The sequence below is a fragment of the Staurois parvus genome, unplaced genomic scaffold, assembly GCF_062004578.1.
Source record: "Staurois parvus isolate SC_StPar_1 unplaced genomic scaffold, SC_StPar_1.0 ptg000196l, whole genome shotgun sequence".
In the NCBI taxonomy this organism is placed as follows: domain Eukaryota; kingdom Metazoa; phylum Chordata; class Amphibia; order Anura; family Ranidae; genus Staurois; species Staurois parvus.
Genome location: NW_028317992.1, coordinates 4,434,651 through 4,455,202, shown reverse-complemented (window position 1 = coordinate 4,455,202; position 20,552 = coordinate 4,434,651). Strand labels below are relative to the sequence as shown.

The window sequence follows — 20,552 nt, the reverse complement described above, 5'->3', positions numbered from 1 at the left end:
ACACTGGGATCTAATGTTGATGTTGGGATATTGCTGTAATTGTCATCACATATTAGGCTCAACTTTATCGGGAAGATTACACTGGGTGGTTGGAGATCATTTTTGCCTGGGACAGTACTAATAAATTATGTTGGGCTGGTGGCCTTGATTAGAGATACTTTATCCATTTAGACATCATATAGATTAGGACCTGCAGTCAAAATTGTAATCACATTGCCTGGCAGAGGGAAAACCTCCAGCTTTCTGTGTGGTTCTGGGATGTCTTGAGCCAGAATGCAGATAACCAAAATGAAAGCCAATGCTTGAAGGTGTGAAAAGGTGGATCCCATCAACCAAGTCCTTTAAGAGCACCATCGTTCACTATGCCTACCAATCATAGTGGCATCATTGCACACTTTGCAATGGACACTTACGTCAGCCCACAGAACTCTCTTTACTATGGATGAGACATTTGGTTGTATTTGCCCTCAAACCCATAGGTTCTCAGTCCTTCCCTGAACATTATGTAGTACAAGCACGTGATCTCAATATCTGCTGTCAGGTGGAATAATTTGAGTTAAGAAGGACTGAAGAAGAATAAGAATGTATTTGTCCAGATACAGACATTAAGAGTTAAGGTCAGTTTTGGATTTTCACCTCTAGAGCCCTGTAGGCACACAGCCTCTGGCATCCAAAACAATGCCATCTGCCACAATTAGCTCTATTACAGAGATTATTTTTTGAATTAGTTATCCTCAGCTGGCTTAAAATATTGTGATCTATGTAAGCAATATTATATGCCTGTACTTTTTTTCTGATGATTAAAATGTTTGTGGCCAAAACGCATTCATGGAAAATTTTTGCTTCTTTTTTTCTGTCTCCTATGGGCACAGATCTACTTTGTGTTTATGATGGATCTAGTCCTAGCTGTGGTCTAGATCAGTGATCTCCAAACTGCAGCCCATGGCCAAGAAGATGCTGCCCTTTGCTAGTCTTGATCCCGCTGTTGAGGTACTAATCTTCCCACTGATATCAAGAATGAGGTATAATTCATTCCACTTACACCAATGACGGGGTCTTATTTTTTCCTTTAACACCAATAGGGCATCATTCTTTTCATCGATTAAACAATGGAACACTATTTCTCCTACAAACACCAAGGATGGGGCACTGTTCTTCCCACTGACACTAATTATGGGTTACTATTCCTCCCACTGTCACAAACGATGGGGCACAATTCCTCCACTGACACCAATGAAGGAGCAACCATTCTTCCAACGGTCACCAACGATGAGGCACTGTTTTTTCTACAGAAACCAACGATGGGGCACTATTCCTTCCACTGACACCAACAGGGCAACATTCCTACAACTAATACTAATGATGGGGCACTATTCCTCCTCCTACTGACCACAGGTGCTATGCAATTTGTTTTTTTACTATTACCGCTGACCACCAAGCCTGAGGCATTATTTGCCGCCAGTGGTGCTGGGGCATTTTCTACTCCCACTGGCATCAAGTCTAAAGGACAGTAAATGGGCTCTTTGTTTAGAAATCCTGGTGTAGATAAAGCTTGTTTTGGGCAAACCACAATATCTTAACTTAAAATTGAATGAGACCCAAAACGTAGATACCTCTGGCACTCAAGCATTTAGTGCCTGCAACATCCACAAAAGAATTTTGTCAATAACTGAGGGTCTGATTCCTATATAAATTAGTATATGAAAAAGCAAAGGCAATTAGTGGGTGCAGATTTTTTAACAATTGTAATAATATGCTTCTTTAAACTGCTGATACAATCATGGATTTGCTGGATTCTAAATAAATTAGAAGCCTCCAACTCCTACTGCTTAATAAAGCTGTAATTCCTTCATTTTGAGGTTCAATAACTCAGAATATGTTTTCTTAATCCTCTATCATGGTTAACATTTAGCTGGTTGCAATAATACCCAAGTACATTATAAATACATAAAGGTTTTTTTCAAGCATGCTTACATATGGACAGAGCTTTCAGAATTCATTTATAAACAACTGGTTTATTTTTACTATATAAAAAAGGAAAAAGAGACCAAACATTCTGAAAAAAGTTATTTTCCTTACTCAACTCAAAAATGCTAGGACAGTTCAAACACCCCTATAAGGACCTCTTTTTGGAAAAGTAGACACCCCAAAGTGTTTTCATTTTTGTCACACATGCTAGTATTGAGGGGGTTAAAATTCATCCACTTAAGCCAAGTAGTAGCAATAAAATCCTTCCTCCACCAGCCATTGGTTGTCAGTGGCATTTTAAAAACTGCCACTTTACCAGTAGTCAGTGACCCTTTAAAGTTCTCACCTTTAACAAATCATGCCAAAACCATTGGTAGTCAGTGGCAATGTAACCCCCCAACAGCTTGAGTAATAGTCCTTCCTTTGCTGCTGCCTTTCTCCTCTCTTTCAGTTTATAAACTATGTTCTAGAATACACCTATCTGATGTTTTTCTACTATTATTGCTTTGAAAAATGTGCCTTTTGTCTTGAATTCTTGCTGGAACATAGCAATACATGTCGTTCCTGCAGCCTAACAGTTATATTTCTGCAGTGTGAGATCATCAAAGGCACTGTTGCCTCTAACTTCTGTTCTCATCGCTGCTTGTCAGATTTGAGGAGAGATTAGTGATGTCAGTACTTTTCTGCTCACTGCTCTCCTTGCTGGAAAGGAAGCGGCACCTCGGAACCCTCAGTGCAAGGATCTCCCTGCTTTATCCTTCTGTAGATCTGTGCTTCCACTTCATCTCCTACTTCATAAATACACCCTACCAGTCATCAGATTACTGGTCAGGTCCTGCTTCTACCAAGATGGCTGCCTTCACACAGAGGCACAGTGCATAACAAGGCATGGTGAGTCCTTTGCCCTTTGCTTTTTTGTTCACACCTTCCGCAGTAAGTGTGGATAATGAAAATTGCTCAGAGTGATGAATTACAGGTCCCCTCAGAGTTCAAGCAGAAAATCTTATTGGCCAGTTTTGGCTTAACAACCACCTTCAGCAGAAACCATGTGACCAATGCTTTGGCATAGGTCACGTGACAAAAATCAGACCGTTTTTGGGCTAGCCTGATATTTTATGCTGATATTCATTACCTATATTAATATTATATCATACCTATAAAAGATCCTCAAGTGTTTGCTATGTCCAGCTGCGCATCTTTCATTTTACTTACAAGAATCAAGTCAGTCTACAAAAGGCAACCATTCAGTCTGGAACATTTACATCAGTGGTCTCCAAACTGTAGCCTGTAGGCCAGATGCCAATGTATTCTAGCCTTTATCTGACCCTTGGGGCACTATTCCTCCCACTGACACCAACAGTAGGGCACCATTCCTCCCACTGACACCAATGATGGGGCACCATTCCTCCCACTGACACCAACTATGGGGTGCAATTTCTCCCACCGGCACCATCGATGGGGCGCTATACCTTCCACTGACACCAACAATGGGGCATTACTCCTTTTCCTACTGACCACAGGCCCTATGTAATTTATTTACAGAGATGGACCACCAAGCATGAGGCATTTATTTCCACTGAATATGGAGCATCAAATTTGCACTGCTCTCCTGGGGCTCCATTAGAAAGAATTCCCCTCACTTCCGGTCTGATGTTTGGTGGTCCTTTAGAACAGTGTTTCTCAGCACCAGTGCTCAGTCCAGTAGTTATGCAATTAAGTATATCAATAGCCAAAACCTTTTTTTCTACATTTTTGGATAGAGTAGGAAATCTTTAAAACCCTTGTTTTTAGGATATCTGTGACAGAGAGATTTCCTTTCACTTCCTGTCCTGTAGATTTAGCATGAAATTGGAGGAAACGTTCCTCTTAAACAGTTATCACAGAAATAATGGCTTCCATGAGAAGATTTCTCCTCTATTCCTGTTTCAAAGAAAACCCCATATGTTGGCTTTTCTCTCAGTTTTAGTTGCAGTGAAACTAGTCGTAAGGACTAATAGAGAGGAGGTCAATTTCCCCTTCTCTATTTTGCTTGTGGTGATTGTAGTCGTATTGGTGCACTCGCGACAGAAACAATTGAGTACTGTCCGTGATACTTTTTTTACTTGCACTAACATACAATTTTCAAGACAAGCTTTTGGGGTATGTCCCCTTCTTCAAGTCCAAGCAGCACTGCTTGGACCTTGAAGAAGGGGACATTCCCCGAAAGCTTGTCTTGAAAATTGTATGTTAGTGCAAATAAAAAAAAGTATCACAGACAGTACTCAATTGTTCCCTTCTCTATTTGTAACCCTGTCTATTCTCAATAAAAAAAAAACAAAAATTTGTTTTAGATATGTTTCACGTAATCAAAGAACATTCTCCATGATCCTTCGTTTCATGATACCTTTGCATGTTTGTTAATATTTGAAGACATATTAAAATGAGAGATAGATATATAGATAGATAGATATAAAATCTGCTACATTTAAGACATTCAATTTTCAATATGCAAGCGTAAATGCTGTAAAGAAAAAAAATCACCTTTTGTATTTAGTTCTGCAGGCACTGTATAATCCAGAACTGGTAATACCTTCCTTGGATCCAGGACAGCCATGAAGGCATTCTTTGTTATGACCATAGAAAGCCCCCAGCACTGATTTGCCCTCCCCCCCTTCCTTATTCAGCACTCATCAGTTTTGCTGTTTTTACAACACTGAGAATGAACCAGTTCAGGCACAACCTACCACTTAGCACTCAAGAAGTGGGAAGTAGTGCATACATGTGTTAATTTTAGCAACAAAGCAAACGATAAACTCTATGAAAAATGCACAAATCCTTGAAATGTTTTAAGAACCTGCCCACTGCCTCTGGTTCCCTAGGGGCAAACAAACAGTACATACTTGTGCTTCTGCCCAAGTAGGCCTTTATAGGCCCTGAAGGGATCTCACTGCATTGGTTTTAACAAACCCTTTGGAAAGGCTTCCACCAAAGCTGATTAAGGTATGGTCAACTAACAGTAGCTCCCAGGACCATTTGTGAACAAAATGGAGGAATTATATCAGTTGCCCTTTAAATACCTTGAAACAACACAGGATATATAACAGACGTAAGACCATGCTTAGCAACCTTGTGGTCGGTTTCGTAGATAAAAGATTGATCTATAAAGTCTGGACGGATCCAGTTCTGATTTAGTCTCATGCAAAAATGTTCATTTGAACAATGCATCTGTAGTTTTATTAGGATGGCAAAAGATGTGAAAATATAATATTTTTGAAGAAAAACATATAAAAACCTTTCTAGTCCAATGGGTTAGTTTTTCAGTCCATCTACGAAAAACTGGACCTGAAACTGCCTGTTTCTTTACACCACTCTAGAAGGGTAACCTAATTTCATATACAGAAAAAATGGAGTTTGGTTTGACACCTGCCCCATAATGAACAAAAAATTTAGAACAATGATGCATCTGTGAGCTTTTGAACAGTCACTGAAGGATCTCAGGTGTAGTTGGGGTGCAAAGCACTTAGAGAAGACAACGTAACCCAAATGTTGAGGTAGGACTAGTGTACACGTGTTAGATGTGCTATCCATACTGTCTGGTAATAATGAAAAACTAATATTGAATGAACGGTACATACAGTCATGTGAACAACTGAGTACACCCTATGGCAATTATCAATGATTTTACAGAAAAATAAAAGGTGATGTACATTTTATCTTAATCCAAATGATTAAGAATGGACACTTGTCACATGGAAAAAGTTATAACGGCCCTTCATTTACAGCTACTTCAAATCCAATAAATTAAAATTAGGTGGTCTATATTAGGTGTCAATGATTGGAATCTCCTTAGGGTGGACACAGGTGGAACTTTTCTTTTTTAAAAACTTAGATATCTAGGGTCTTGTGTTCTCTAGGCTAGAGATGTGGTGTCATCATGCCAAGATCCAAAAAGCTATTTAACAATTTCGGGATGTTTTTAGGCATTTTCTGTTTGTGAGTCTTAAAGATTTTAAATCAATCATGACGGTCATAGAGTCAACTATGAAATTTGCATCCACCGTAAAATTAAATTTAAAATGACTACTAATTTGTCTGGGACTGGCTGGATCAGCAAAATCAGCCCAGGGGCTTACAGTTTGATTTAAAAAAAAAAAAAAACGCCTTCAAAAACACCAAAATTTCATTGTGGATTCTCACAGTAAATCTTGCAACAGTTCCAAAGCTCACGCATTTACAATCAGAAAGAGATTGCACCAATTTAACCTGCATGGGAAGTGGGCCTTGAAACCCTGAGACCTTTGCTGTCCAAAAAATAACATTAGAGCAAGACTACAGTTTGCCATTTAATATATAAATCAAACATTGAGCCATCTGGAACAATGTGTTGTTGACCAACAAATTAAAGATTTTTGGGTCAAAGTAATAGCAGACCTGTTTGGTACAAACAAGACAGCATTTAGGAAAAATACCCTTAAAAACAACTGTAAAACACAGTGAAGGAAATATTAAGGCCTGCTGCTTCAAAACCTGGGAAGCTTGCAGTCATTAAGTCAACTATGAAATTTCCATTATATCAAACTATCCTTGATAAGAAAGTGAGACTATCTGTCCGAAAGATGAAATTGAACTGGAAATGAATCTTTCAAACACTATAGTGATCCGAAGAACACTAACAAACCCACCCAAGGAATGGCTCAATAAGAACAAACAGAGGACAATGGACTAGAAGCCGTTATTAAAATCCCTTGAAATATTCTGTGAGAATTTGAAACAGGCAGTTTATGCAATGAAACCCCACAATCATCTTACACCTGAAGGATTTGTTTCCTTGGAGACATGGTCAACGGCATAGACCGGGTGCAGTTATACAGAATGCCTTCAAAACTTATTTTCTGCTAAAAGGGACAATCCAGTTTCTGAAGCCAAGAGCATACTTTACTTTTTCACTTTCTCTTTACACCATTACAGTTATTCATATTTTTGTTGATTTTTTTTTTTTTTACTTGTGTTTTTTGTTCAACTTTTTCTGTTTTAATGAAGATCTAATGTTTGTCTGTTAAAATATGGTAAAAAAGTAAAAAAAAGTCCATGGAGTACTTACTAGTTTACATAACTGTAGTTTCCCTTCTCCTGGCCTGCTGCAAAACAGGCAGATATGCTATGTGCAGACAAGGACACTGAAGAAGGTAATGGGGCTTGCCTGGTTCAGAGTGTTTTGAGCTGGCATACAACAGGGAGTGATGGCAGCTAGTGTGAATGTCAGGCAGGGACCTGGATGGCTTTTAAGAATAAGGACATGGGAGCTTGGAAAGCAAGATGACATTTTAGGAGTGCAGTCTGACCTACACCTGGGGCCATATAGGTCTTCTAAATGGATGGTTGGTTATAGGATGGATGCTATGGGTGGTTGGTGAAAGACTTAAGTATTTAATAGGGATTGGCGTGACAAGTGCCATTAGTCATAAAGCTGCTGTTGGAGGAAGAAATTGGGAGGCACAACAGTATACATCAGGAATGGTTCAAAGTGATGTCAGGACATTACAGGGAAACCCCTATTTACTGAAAGATGCAGGACAGGGCAGGCTAGCTGAGGGGAAATGGTTAAATCAGCATGTTGCCTTAGCACAGCGGTTCTCAACCTGGGGGTCGCGACCCCTTTGGGGGTCGAACGACGCTTCCACAGGGGTCGCCTAAGACCATCGGAAAACACATATTTCCGATGGTCTTAGGAACCGAGACACTGCTCCTCGCCGCCGCCGTCTCCAGGTGTGGGCGGGATGACATGCCGCCCCTGTCATCTGGACACACCTCGAGATCAATCCTCGCCTGTGATTGGCCGCCGGCACTGTAGCTCAGGAGAGGCACACAGGCGGCCAATCACCGGCAAAGAGGTGGAGCTTGGAGAGGAGGAGCCGAGCGGCACCGCGAAGATCGAGCGAGTGAAGAGGAGGAGAGCGGCCGGAGAAGGAAGACATCTGACAGGTAAGTGTTGGTACCATGGGAGAGGGAGGGAGCGAGCGAGCCCAGGCTGGAGCAGGGGTCTGCAAGGTAAGTATCATTGGTGTCAGTGGGAATAGTGCCCCATCATTGGTGTCACTAATACCAATGATGGGGCACTATTCCTCCCACTGACACCAACGATGGGGCACTATTCCTCCCACTGACACCAACGATGGGACACTATTCCTCCCACTGACACCAACGATGGGACACTATTCCTCCCACTGACACCAACGATGGGACACTATTCCCCCCACTGACACCAACGATGAGGCACTATTCCCCCCACTGACACCAACGATGGGGCACTATTCCCCCCACTGACACCAACGATGGGGCACGATTCCTCCCCCCACTGACACCAACGATGGGGCACGATTCCTCCCCCCACTGACACTAAGGATGGGGCACTATTCCTCCCCCCACTGACACCAAGGATGGGGCACTATTCCTCCCCCCACTGTCACCAAGGATGGGGCAGTATTCCTCACCCCACTGACACCAAGGATGGGGCAGTATTCCTCCCCCCACTGACACCAAGGATGGGGCACTATTCCTCCTCCCACTTATACCAATGATGGGGCACTATTCCTCCCACTGACACCAATGATGGGGCACTATTCCTCCCACTGATACCAATGATGGGACACTATTCCCCCCCACTGATACCAATGATGGGGCACTATTCCTCCCACTGATACCAATGATGGGGCACTATTCCTCCCACTGACACCAATGATGGGGCACTATTCCTCCCACTGACACCAATGATGGGACACTATTCCTCCCACTGATACCAATGATGGGGCACTATTCCTCCCACTGACACCAATGATGGGGCACTATTCCTCCCACTGATACCAATGATGGGACACTATTCCCCCCCACTGATACCAATGATGGGGCACTATTCCTCCCACTGACACCAATGATGGGGCACTATTCCTCCCACTGACACCAATGATGGGACACTATTCCTCCCACTGATACCAATGATGGGACACTATTCCTCCCACTGACACCAATGATGGGACACTATTCCTCCCACTGACACCAATGATGGGACACTATTCCCCACACTGACACCAATGATGGGGCACTATTCCTCCCACTGATACCAATGACGGGGCACTATTCCTCCCACTGACACCAATGACGGGGCACTATTCCTCCCACTGACACCAATGACGGGGCACTATTCCTCCCACTGACACCAATGACGGGGCACTATTCCTCCCACTGACACCAATGACGGGGCACTATTCCTCCCACTGACACCAATGACGGGGCACTATTCCTCCCACTGACACCAATGAAGGGGGCACTATTCCTCCCACTGACACCAATGACGGGGCACTATTCCTCCCACTGATACCAATGACGGGGCACTATTCCTCCCACTGACACCAATGACGTGGCACTATTCCTCCTACTGCAAAATTACAGTTATGAAGTAGCAACGAAAATAATTTTATGGTTGGGGGTCAGCACAACATGAGGAACTGTATTAAGGGGTCGCGGCGTTAGAAAGGTTGAGAACCACTGCCTTAGCAGGTTCAATTTTTTATAAGGAAAGTCATTTTCACAATTTCAAGCTAAAAAAATAAAACAATGTAATTAAATAATTAAAATGCAACAGTTTCTGCCTTAAACTGTGTATAAAAATTAGGCATTTTTTTTAAAGACCTCTTTGACTGGCATATACCAGCTTGTGCAATCTTTCCCTCAAGAAAGTACACCAGTCTTTGTAGCTTGCTATTTCCACATTTCTTCATACAAGCGGAGTTATTTCTGTTGCCCTGGTTTACAGTTTGTGTCTGAATTGTACTATTAAAGCAGACTTTTGTAATATACGACAACAGAAAAAAACTGTAACAGAGAACAGAAAGGTCAAACGAATAGGCAATGGAGTCAGTTTTGCAAGAGAACATGCACATGCCTCTATATTAATAGATGGACATTTTCTGAGATTTTCCAGTTCATCAATAACTTTGATCAGCTTTGCCCGTCAATTAGAGGTACGTTCTCTTTGAGTTCAGGGTCTCCAACTGTGATGGTCATTGTGGTGGCTTGGTGCTGGTCTCACTCTTCCACTTGTACGTGACTCTCTTCACCAATGTCTTGGTGCTCTGCCGAAACTTCTGCTGGGTAAAATAGAACAAGATGGGGTCCAACACGCTGTTCATGCTGGCAAATGGCCTGGTGCACTTATACACGATGGCAAAAGTCTGCAAGGCCAGGCAAGGAACACCTTGCCTGGAACGCACAACCAAATATATTGTTTTGGTCAGGTGAAATGGGAAAAAGCTTATGGCGAACACCAGAACCACAATGATTATCATACGGATGGCTTTGTCTTTCTTCCTTCGGACTGCTGAATCGGCTAGGTCATCCTTCTGGCAGAGGATCTTAGTCATGGCACAATAGCAGGACACAATGGCAATGAAAGGGATTAAAAAACCTGTTATAGTCAATGTTATTCCATAAGGGAAATATCGAGATGAGAGGTCTGGGGGGCTCAAGTCATAACAAACAGTTCTGTTCCTCTGAACTCCAGTGGATGCAAACAAAAAAGTGGGGATACATTGGACAATGACGATGAACCAAACCACCCCACACACCACCCATGTAAACTTCTTGCCCCTCTTTTTATGCCAGACAGACAACGGGTGGCATATGCCCATATATCTTTGGAAGCTCATACAGGTGAGGAACATGATGCTCCCGTGTAGGTTTGTGTAAAACTGGAATCTGACAAACCGGCAAGTGAAGTCCCCAAAGGGCCAGTAGTCATGTTGGACATAGTTATAAATGAGAAGTGGAAGGGAACACACATAGAACAAGTCTGCCATGGCTAAATTCAGGGTGTAGATGGCAGTGCGAGTCAAGGCCTTTCTTGACAGCCATACTTGAAGGATGACAATGAAGTTGAGTGGAAGACCAAAAACTAACACTACGGAGTAGACCACCGGGAGCAGAATTTGTTTGAACTCCTCATGAAAGGTGCAGGAATTCTTTCCAGTGACAACCGATGTGATGTTATCCATGCTTGAAAAAGGCAGAAGAGGTCACATGGTCACATCATAAATCTGAAAAATAACCAAAAAGGACAAAAATGTTACAAAAGCACCTTGCGTCTAAATTTTGCTAAAAAGAAAACCCAGATAATAGAAAATAAAAAAACTAAAACGCTCATTGTGGGTAGAAAAAAAAACAAAAAACATAACATGTAAACTTATTAGCCTGTGTTCACAGCTGTATTTTGCTTTACTTGGTCCCTCAACATGACATTAAACAAAAGTTTTTTTTCCATTTTTATTACCTTATTTTAGATCCAGAAATGTCATCATTGGGTCTCTGTGGTGCTCTATGCATTGTGGGCAGATCCTGGCTGGTGGGAGGGGCCAGAAGGGTGCTGTACATATATTCCTGAAAGCATCACAGCACCCTGCTTAAAGTGATGCTAAAGGTTGAAATTAAAAAAAAAGTAGCACCCTCCTAGTTTAGCTAGTGGGAGATAGACTCCAGTGGTTAGACAGGGCTGAGCAGCAGCCCATGTGTATTAGCCAGAGATGGGTCAAATTGTGGTCAGGAGCTGAGAGGCTCTGCAGGCTGTGTTGGGGCCTGTTCAGTTGCAGGAGAGTGGTAGCTGGAGGGAGAGTGGAAGATGTGAGGTTTAAGGAAGGAGACTGTGAGGAGGCCCAGTGGGATGAGGCCTACCTACAGGCCTGGATCTGGAAAGGAGGAAAGCCCTGATCCTCTTCTATTTAGCTCCCCCGTTGGCGGTCCTGGCTCCATCCTCCTGCTGAATGCCCCTTGTTATGGGGGCACTCAAGCAGGCTTGCTCCTCATGTGAATGAACACTGTCCATTCACATACAGAGACCCGGGGGAGCTCTCATTCACATCACTGGATGGAAAGGGGGGGGGGGAACCTAAAGGAAAAGTTCACCTTTTGGACAAATATAGACCTGTCAGCATATCTGTTGGCCGAATGGGATGTACGAGCTAGTAGATATTCTGACAGGACGCTTCAATGAACTACCACAGCACTCCTCAATTCTCATCTAAGCAAGTATGCTGTCCCTTGCCTCCCCTCCCAGATGGGACATGTCCCAGGAGGTTGCGGGACCATTCAAAGGGAGGTGCACAGGGAACTGGCTGTAGTTCCTCAGGAATCCACAGACAGCTACCTTATCGAAGATGTCAAAATCAGCGACTTGCAGCGGTAAGAAGAACCAGCTGCAGGAAAACAGAGCACTGGTTAAAACCTGTAGGAAGAGTTTTCATTCTCCAGTGATTGTCCTATGAAGCTGCATAACCCCTGACCCTCTGTTTGGACAGTACTGATTGGCCCTGTGCTGATCGCTGACCCTAGAGAAAAAATAAAACTCTCTAGCGATACACACCAAACTGACCATGTACAGCTTACCCCAAAGACTCTGTATTATCAGCAGATGGATTGGGGACAGTAGAAGAAGGGGAGGATCAGAGAAGACAGAATCAAACAGCATTTTTACACAATGCAGAAGATTAACCGCTTAGGTTTCGCAGTGAGTATAACAAGCATGCTTTACTGCATATACAGACTGATTTTACTGTTGTGGGTTTAGTAACACTTTAACCAATTCTGTGCCACCCTATAGCAGAACTACTGCTACAGGGTGGCATGGGTGCACAAAATCATGTGTATATATACATGATTTTGCAGGTCTGGGTAGGGGGCGTGCACGCGTCGCCATTCGTGGCCTTGGCTGTCAATCACCGGGTCCCGGCCGGCGATTACTCACTGGCACCCAGTGATCGCCGACGGGAGAGACCTATATGTAAACATTACAGATCTCTCCCGTCAGCTCCTGCACACTGGTTTGTATGGCTCTGCACAGCACAGCCATCCAAAACAGCGTGCTTACAGTGAAGCACACAGACATCGCCCCAAAGTAAAACACATCCAGCACACAGTTAACCCTTTGATCACCCCTCATGTTAACCCCTTTCTGCCCAGAGTCATTAGTACAGTATACTGTAAGTGCTTTTTGTTAGCACTGATCACTGTATTGGTGTCACTGGGGATGTCAGTAACACCAAATTAGTTCCCTCCCAGAATGCCTGCCGCAGTCCTGCTATAAGTCACTGATTCCTGCCGTTACTAGTAAAACAAAAAAAATTCCAGTATCTATACCGCCATTCGTAAATCTTAGCAAAGACATGGAGCAGAATACATTTTGGCCTAAATTTATGATAAAATTTGATTTTTAATTTTTTTTTTTTACTGGACATGTTTAATAGCAAAGAGAAGCTGTAGATTAATGAGCTCATCTTTCTGCCCTCTATTCCCATGCTCCTTGTCAGCATATGTGCAGTGCAGCACAGCTCCCTGTGCTGCTTCTTCCTTTCCCGGTCTGAGCTCTGCTGTACACGGATTGCAAGAGACTGATAGCAAGTCAAATTCAGGTACTCACACTGCTAGCATTCGTTAAAGGACATGTACTCTCTTGTGCTGAACTGTATTGTTGCTGTATTGTCTCCCGTTATATTGTAAAGCTCTGAGCAAACTGTTGGTGCTATATAAATCCTGTATAATAATAATAACAATGTAACGGTGTATTGATGTATCAAGAGCTGCTTTATTTGAGACTGATAGCTGTCTGGAACTTCAGTACGTATGTGCGACACTAGATGGCAGCATTGCCATACTGCAACCTCTACATTCCTAATCAACTTCATTTATAGTCTGATTAAAAAGTGAAATTTATTACAGAAAACACTTTTTTTTTTCTGGAAACAGTTTGGTGCTGATTAATCAGCTCCACTTTGTTGCTGAATATTTTTACATATCATTTCCATAATTAGCATCATTTTTACATTTTTTGCAACCCCCTCCCCGTCTAACTTGATTTTTTTTGTAGAATACAATTTTCTGTTCTTGTTTAGGATAATGTTTGCCAGAACCTATTTTTTTTTTTTTTTGGTTGACCTATCTTATTCATTCTTCATTTCTGATTAGAGGTAATGGAATATTTGATACAATGTTTATATTTAGATTTCAACCCTAAGGCTTTGTTCACACTTATGCAGGTGTGGCGGTGTGCGCGTATTTTGGTGCGCCGCCATTAGGGTAGCCTATTAGGCATGAAAATCGCCTAATAAAGTTCAAGCACCTTTTTTTTTTTTTTCAAATCATGCCGCACCAAAAAGCAAGGTGCTTTTCTACCACCACGCATTTTGGCATGCAATTTCACGCGCATGTTAGTGCGTTGGGGTGCCATTAAAATTTAATGGCATGGCTGTGTGCCTGCAAAAAAAGACAGGTGCTTGCACGTGGGCGATTGTGTGTGTTCCTGCATCACACGAATGTGAACCTAGCCTAAGACAGGAATGCATTCTTACAAAAGGCCCTTGTTGATGTAAGGGTATCTGTTGCAAAACAACCTGTGTGAGATACCTCAGATGGAAGCTGCCATCATTTGAGTTCAGGGGCTGGGAACAAAGCGAACGAAAAAAGCTAAATAGATTTAGATTTCCTAACTCACAAGTGTGTGATTCAGGCATTAGAAAAAAAACTGATAGATCTGTGTTGGCAGCAGGGGCGGACTGACCATTCGAGCACTCAGGCACTGTCCGAGGGCCCGGGGTCAGTAGGGGGCCCCATGAGATGCCCCTGGTACCTTTCATAGGCTTCTTTGGGTGTAGTTTGAGTGTGGGCAAGGACACAGGGGCCCCATGAGCCCCTATTGCCCGGGGGCCCCATGAGTTGTCAGTCCGCCCCTGTTTGGCAGCCACCATTCCCTAGTGTAATATGCCAGACAGTGCAATCAGCATTCTTACAACATATCATGAGTCCCAGACTGGCAATCAGATTAAGAGGAACATCAAAACTGAAGGTGGTGGGTAGGACAGAATGGACTTTGGGCAAACATGTTAAAAGGAGACACTACTATGTTTGTACCGGGTTATGATCAAGGACTGCATCATGGAGTCCAGAAACAGTAGAAGTGTCACTGTGGATGTGAAAGATGAGGCAGGGGATTGTTGCCAGGGGATGTTTAACCACTTCAATACCGGCACTTTCCCATCAGGCTGTCTCATCAGTTCTCATTAGTGCAGGTTATCAGTGCCCATCAGGCTGCCTCATCAGTGCCCATTAGTGCAGCTTATCAGGCTGCTTCATCAGTGCCCATCAGGCTGCCTCATTAGTGCCTGTTAAGGCAGCCTGATGGGCACTGATAAGCTGCACTAACAGGAACTGATAGTGCATTCAGTTCAACCATAAAAAAAAGGTTATAATCATATACCCACAGTTGATCCAGAGGAAGGTAAAAAACCCAGCAAAGAATGACCTAATTTGCTCCTGCAGGGGAAAAAATTCCTTCCTGATCCCCTGAAAGGCAATCGGATATTCTCTGGATCAACTTTACCTATAAATGTCAGTATCCAGTTATATTCTGTATATCCATGAAAGAATCCAGGACTTTTTAAAGCAATCTACTGAGCTGGCCAGAACCAACTCTTGAGGGAGTCTATTCCACATTTTCACAGCTCTCACTGTGAAGAAACCTTTCCATGTTTGGAGATTACATTTCTTTTCCTCCAGACGTAAAGAGCGCCCCCTTGTCCTCTGTGATGACCTCAGGGTGAATAACTCTACACCGAGTACACTATATGAACCACTGATGTATTTATACATGTTCATCATATCCTCCCTTATGTATTATACATGGAGATCATATCCCCCCTTATGTATTATACATGGAGATCATATCCCCCCCCTTATGTATTATACATGGAGATCATATCCCCCCCCTTATGTATTATACATGGAGATCATATCCCCCCTTATGTATTATACATGGAGATCACATCCCCCTTATGTATTATACATGGAGATCATATCCCCCCTTAATCTCCTCTTCTCAAGAGAGAATAAATTCAGTTCCTCTAATCTTTCCTCATAGCTGATCTCCTCCATGCCTCTTATCAGGTTGGTTGCCCTTCTCTGTACTTTCTCCAGTTCCCCAATGTTCTTTTTGTGAATTGGTGCCCAAAACTGAACTGCATATTCTAGATGAGGTCTTACTAATGATTTGTACCGGGGTAATATGATATCTCTCTCTCTGGAGTCTATACCTCTTTTAATACAAGAGAGGATTTTGCTCGCTTTAGAAGCCACAGCTTGGCATTGCATGCCATTATTAAGCTTGTGATCTACCAGAACTCCCAGATCCTTCTCCACCATTGGTTCCCCCAGTAGTAATCCCCCTCACATTTTGATAAATATTTTATTATATCTTTTCATGTGACAACACTGAAGAAATTATACCTCGCTACAATGAATGGGGAGCAGGTGTGTAAAATTTTGTGTTATCGCTCTCACTCTCTCATACTGGTCACTGGAAGTTCAACATGGCACCTCATGGCAAAGAACTCTCTGAGGATCTGAAAAAAAGAATTGTTGCTCTACATAAAGATGGCCTAGGCTATAAGAAGATTGCCAAGACCCTGAAACTGAGCTGCAGCACAGTGGCCAAGACCTTACAGCGGTTTAACAGGACAGGTTCCACTCAGAACAGGCCTCGCTATTGTCGACCAAAGAAGTTGAGTGCACGTGCTCAGCATCATATCCAGAGGTTGTCTTTGGGAAATAGACGTAGGAGTGCTGCCAGCATTGCTGCAGAGGTTGAAGGGGTGGGGATCAGCCTGTCAGTGCTCAGACCATATGGCACACACTGCATCAAATAGGTCTACATGGCTGTTGTCCCAGAAGGAAGCCTCTTCTAATGATGATGCACAAGAAAGCCTGCAAACAGTTTGCTGAAGACAAGCAGACTAAGGACATGGATTACTGGAACCATGTCCTGTGGTTTGATGAGACCAAGATCAACTTAGTTGGTTCAGATGGTGTCAAGCGTGTGTGGTGGCAACCAGGTGAGAAGTACAGACAAGTGTGTGTTGCCTACAGGCAAGCATGGTGGTGGGAGTGTCATGGTCTGGGGTTGCATGAGAGCTGCCGGCACTGGGGAGCTACAGATCATTGAGGGAACCATGAATGCCAACATGTACTGTGACATACTGAAGCAGAGCATGATCCCCTCCCTTCGGAGACTGGGCTGCAGGGCAGTATTCCAACACGATAACGACCCCACACACCTCCAAGACCACCACTGCCATGCATTGGTGATACTCGCCAGTGCCCGGTGATTTCTGAGGATCTTTTGTTTACTAACAGTTCTCCTCCCTGTCAGCTTGGACACACTGCTTTGGATGGCTGTGCTCAGCACAACCATCCAAAGCAGTGTGCTTACAGTGAGCACTACCAATGCATATTCTTAGCCCCCAAGTGCAGAACCTTACATTTATCAACATTAAACCTCATTTGCCACATAGTTGCCCAATTACACAGAGCATTGAGGTCGGCTTGTAAGTTGGAGACATCGTGTAAGGACCTCATTCCACTGCCAAGAGTGACAGAAGGATGAGCTCATCAGTGGATGAGGACCAAATGTATTTATTACAGGTACTTATATAGCGCCGTCAATTTACACAGCGCTGTGCATAGATATTGTACATTCACATCAGTCCCTAACCCTCAAGGGGTGTACAATCTAAGATCCCTAACTCACATTCATACATACACATACTAGGGCCAATTTAGACAGGATCCGATGAACCTACCAACATGTCTTTGGAGTGTAGAAGGAAACCGGAGTACCAGGAGGAAACCCACACAGGCACAGGGAGAACATGCAAACTCCAGGCAGGTGGTGCCATGGTTGGGATCAAATTCACTGTAACCTTTTTTTTTTGCATAAAAACTTAAACAGAATATACTTTATTCATGTGCTTACATATATCTTCATCTTTTAAAATTGCCATCAAACAAGAAATCAGCCCAGCCAGACCTCCAGAAATGCTCAGCAGATCCTCTCCTGTGTCTCAGTTAGAGATTTCCAGGATCCAAAATGGCCGCTTAATTACTTCCGGTTCAGCTGTGCGTCTGACATCACTTCCCTTTGACATGTTTCGTCAATTAGACTTAATCATAAAGGATAGAGATGTCTAACAGGAAGGTCCTACTTATACCTCTCTCTAACATGAGCGCCGAGACCAAAGCCGCCATGTCTGAGAAGGGACCGCTGCCCATACTCCACTGTATCTCCTCAATCGCGGTACCCGCGGCAGACATACCCGCCGTATATACATAATACACAGGATATCACTACCACGGACATCCACAATCCTGGCTATTACATAATACTTAAAAACGTACTCATATACAAGTTACTTCTAAAATAGCATAAATCCCTTAGCACCCCCCAGAGGACAATACCTCATAATAACAAATACCTTCTACAAAACTCTATAATCCTCCCCCTCCCCCTAGAGGTCAATCAAAAATTACCATCATAGCACACTAAATATTAAATCAAACCTTTAACCTTATAAATACAATACTAAATATATCCATATTCCAATTTGTTAATAAACCCTAATAAAATCAATATGAATGAGAAATAAAATCTAATTAAAAAGATCACCATAAAATAAAACCCTATCCCTGCGATAAAATATATTATAAAATAAATATGTTTGTGTGAATCACATGCGTTATGGAATGAATAATTCAAGTTGTTAAGGATAATACACTATGTGTGTTTTCCTTTCTTTTTTTTTGAGTTTTTTTGGTTTCAGAACTCACTTTGGAGGCTGTCTTCACCTGGAGGTTGATTTTGAGATTTTGAATGACTTTGATATTTTGAAGGACTATTTTATTATTTTGGGACTTGTGTGGTTTTTGTTTTTGTTCAGAGCACTTATTATATTTGTATTTATACTTGGGATACTAACGGGGCAGACTGACCATTCGAGCACTCGGGCACTGCAGTCACACAGATGTCTGCCAAGTCGCACTAACATGTGACTTTGAAATCATGCGACTTAATTTAAAGTAGCACAAGTTCAAAGTCGGATCTAGTGTGAACAAGGGCTTAAGGGCTCCACCATTACCAATTTTTCTATGCAACTAGTAGTAGATGGCTACATGCTAAAGGGCTTGGAGATATTGGCAAAAGGCTCAGTAAGCTGGGGAGATACATGATTCAGTGGCCTTTGTTATACTCTTTTTAAAACTAGTGATACCTATGGAATACAGGGAGTAATTGAGGGAGAAAAGAACTAAACCAATCTCGTCACTAAGCTGCCATGTTCTGCGGCTTGAGGACCTCTTCCCGCTATAGAAACCCAGTCCAGATGCGTTCCAGAATGCATTTTTGCATGCGCATTTTTTATGAATTTTTGATGCGTTTTTGGTTCGTTTTGGTGTGTTCCAGTGCATTTTACTGTGTTCTGTGCAGAAAGAATGCAGCCTGTTCTACTTTTTCTCTACAACCAAAACGCACTGGAACTGCAAGCAATGATGTGAACTATGACATTGACAACCATATTACCTGCTTTTTGTGCGTTTTGGATGCAGAAAAAAAGCAACTGAAACTCATGTAGTGTGAACTGGCCCTGAATGCAGATCCAGTTTCAAGAACATATCTTCTCTCCTCTGGCACCTTTTATCACTTTCTTCCAAGATTTTGCCCATGAAGCTCTGTTTGTCTGGAGTTATTAAAAAAGTTATCAACCAAAACGCACTGGAACTGCAAGCAATGATGTGAACTATGACATTGACAACCATATTACCTGCTTTTTGTGCGTTTTGGATGCAGAAAAAAAGCAACTGAAACTCATGTAGTGTGAACTGGCCCTGAATGCAGATCCAGTTTCAAGAACATATCTTCTCTCCTCTGGCACCTTTTATCACTTTCTTCCAAGATTTTGCCCATGAAGCTCTGTTTGTCTGGAGTTATTAAAAAAGTTATAAAAAAAATGTCCAATTCTGAATTTCTTCAAATGTCCAAACAAATCCTTTTCAAATTCAGGTGCTCTCAAAGAAATTGTGCCAAAATCCACCATGACTAGTTTCGTCATGAATGACGTCTTCAAGGGGCTGTTTAATTCATTCATGACGAAACTAGTAGGGGTTGCTGGATGCTGACGTTTGTGGAGAAAATTGAGTCACGAGCGCTGTAGTGAGTGTACGGGGAACAGGAGACTGTTATACCATTTGCTGTTTTATGCTGTTATACTGGTGTCGGTGAAGACACCCTTTTTGTGAGTGTAAATCTTTATTAAATTGTTGGATACTTTTATAAAAAAACTGGCTGCACCATGATTTTCTCTTTCATTCCCAAACATGACCTCGGTGGAGAGATATAAAAAGAGAGAGTGATATAATGCTCCTGGAACCATTATATTGAGTGGTGGATACCTACCTTATGGATGATTGTGTAGCTATTGATCATCACACCTGAGAAGTTGATTCATTGCATCTGCTCCCAGAGCAAAAAGCGTTTTTTGCTGATCTAGAGATTGATCAGTATGGAGCTCTGGTGAGTTACCCAACTTTACTTTGGTGGTGGATTTTGGCACAATTTCTTTGAGAGCACCTGAATTTGAAAAGGATTTGTTTGGACATTTGAAGAAATTCAGAATTGGACATTTTTTTTTATATTCACAAATTTAATTATTTAAATTACTTATGCACTAAAAAATAGTTTTGCA

General features: G+C 42.4%; 1 protein-coding gene across 3 annotated transcripts in view; it reads right to left on the bottom strand.

Annotated features, from left to right (window-relative positions):
• Positions 1-5,154: 5,154 nt before the first annotated feature.
• P2RY6 (pyrimidinergic receptor P2Y6) overlaps positions 5,155-20,552 on the bottom strand; it is a 149,809-nt gene continuing 134,411 nt past the window's right edge. For all 3 annotated transcript variants that reach the window (XM_089678018.1, XM_089678020.1, XM_089678019.1), the window contains one exon: positions 5,155-11,036. In XM_089678018.1, coding sequence (XP_089534144.1) covers positions 10,005-10,994 — 990 coding nt within the window. In that variant the 5' untranslated portion in view covers positions 10,995-11,036 and the 3' untranslated portion in view covers positions 5,155-10,004. The remainder of the gene's footprint in view (positions 11,037-20,552) is intronic.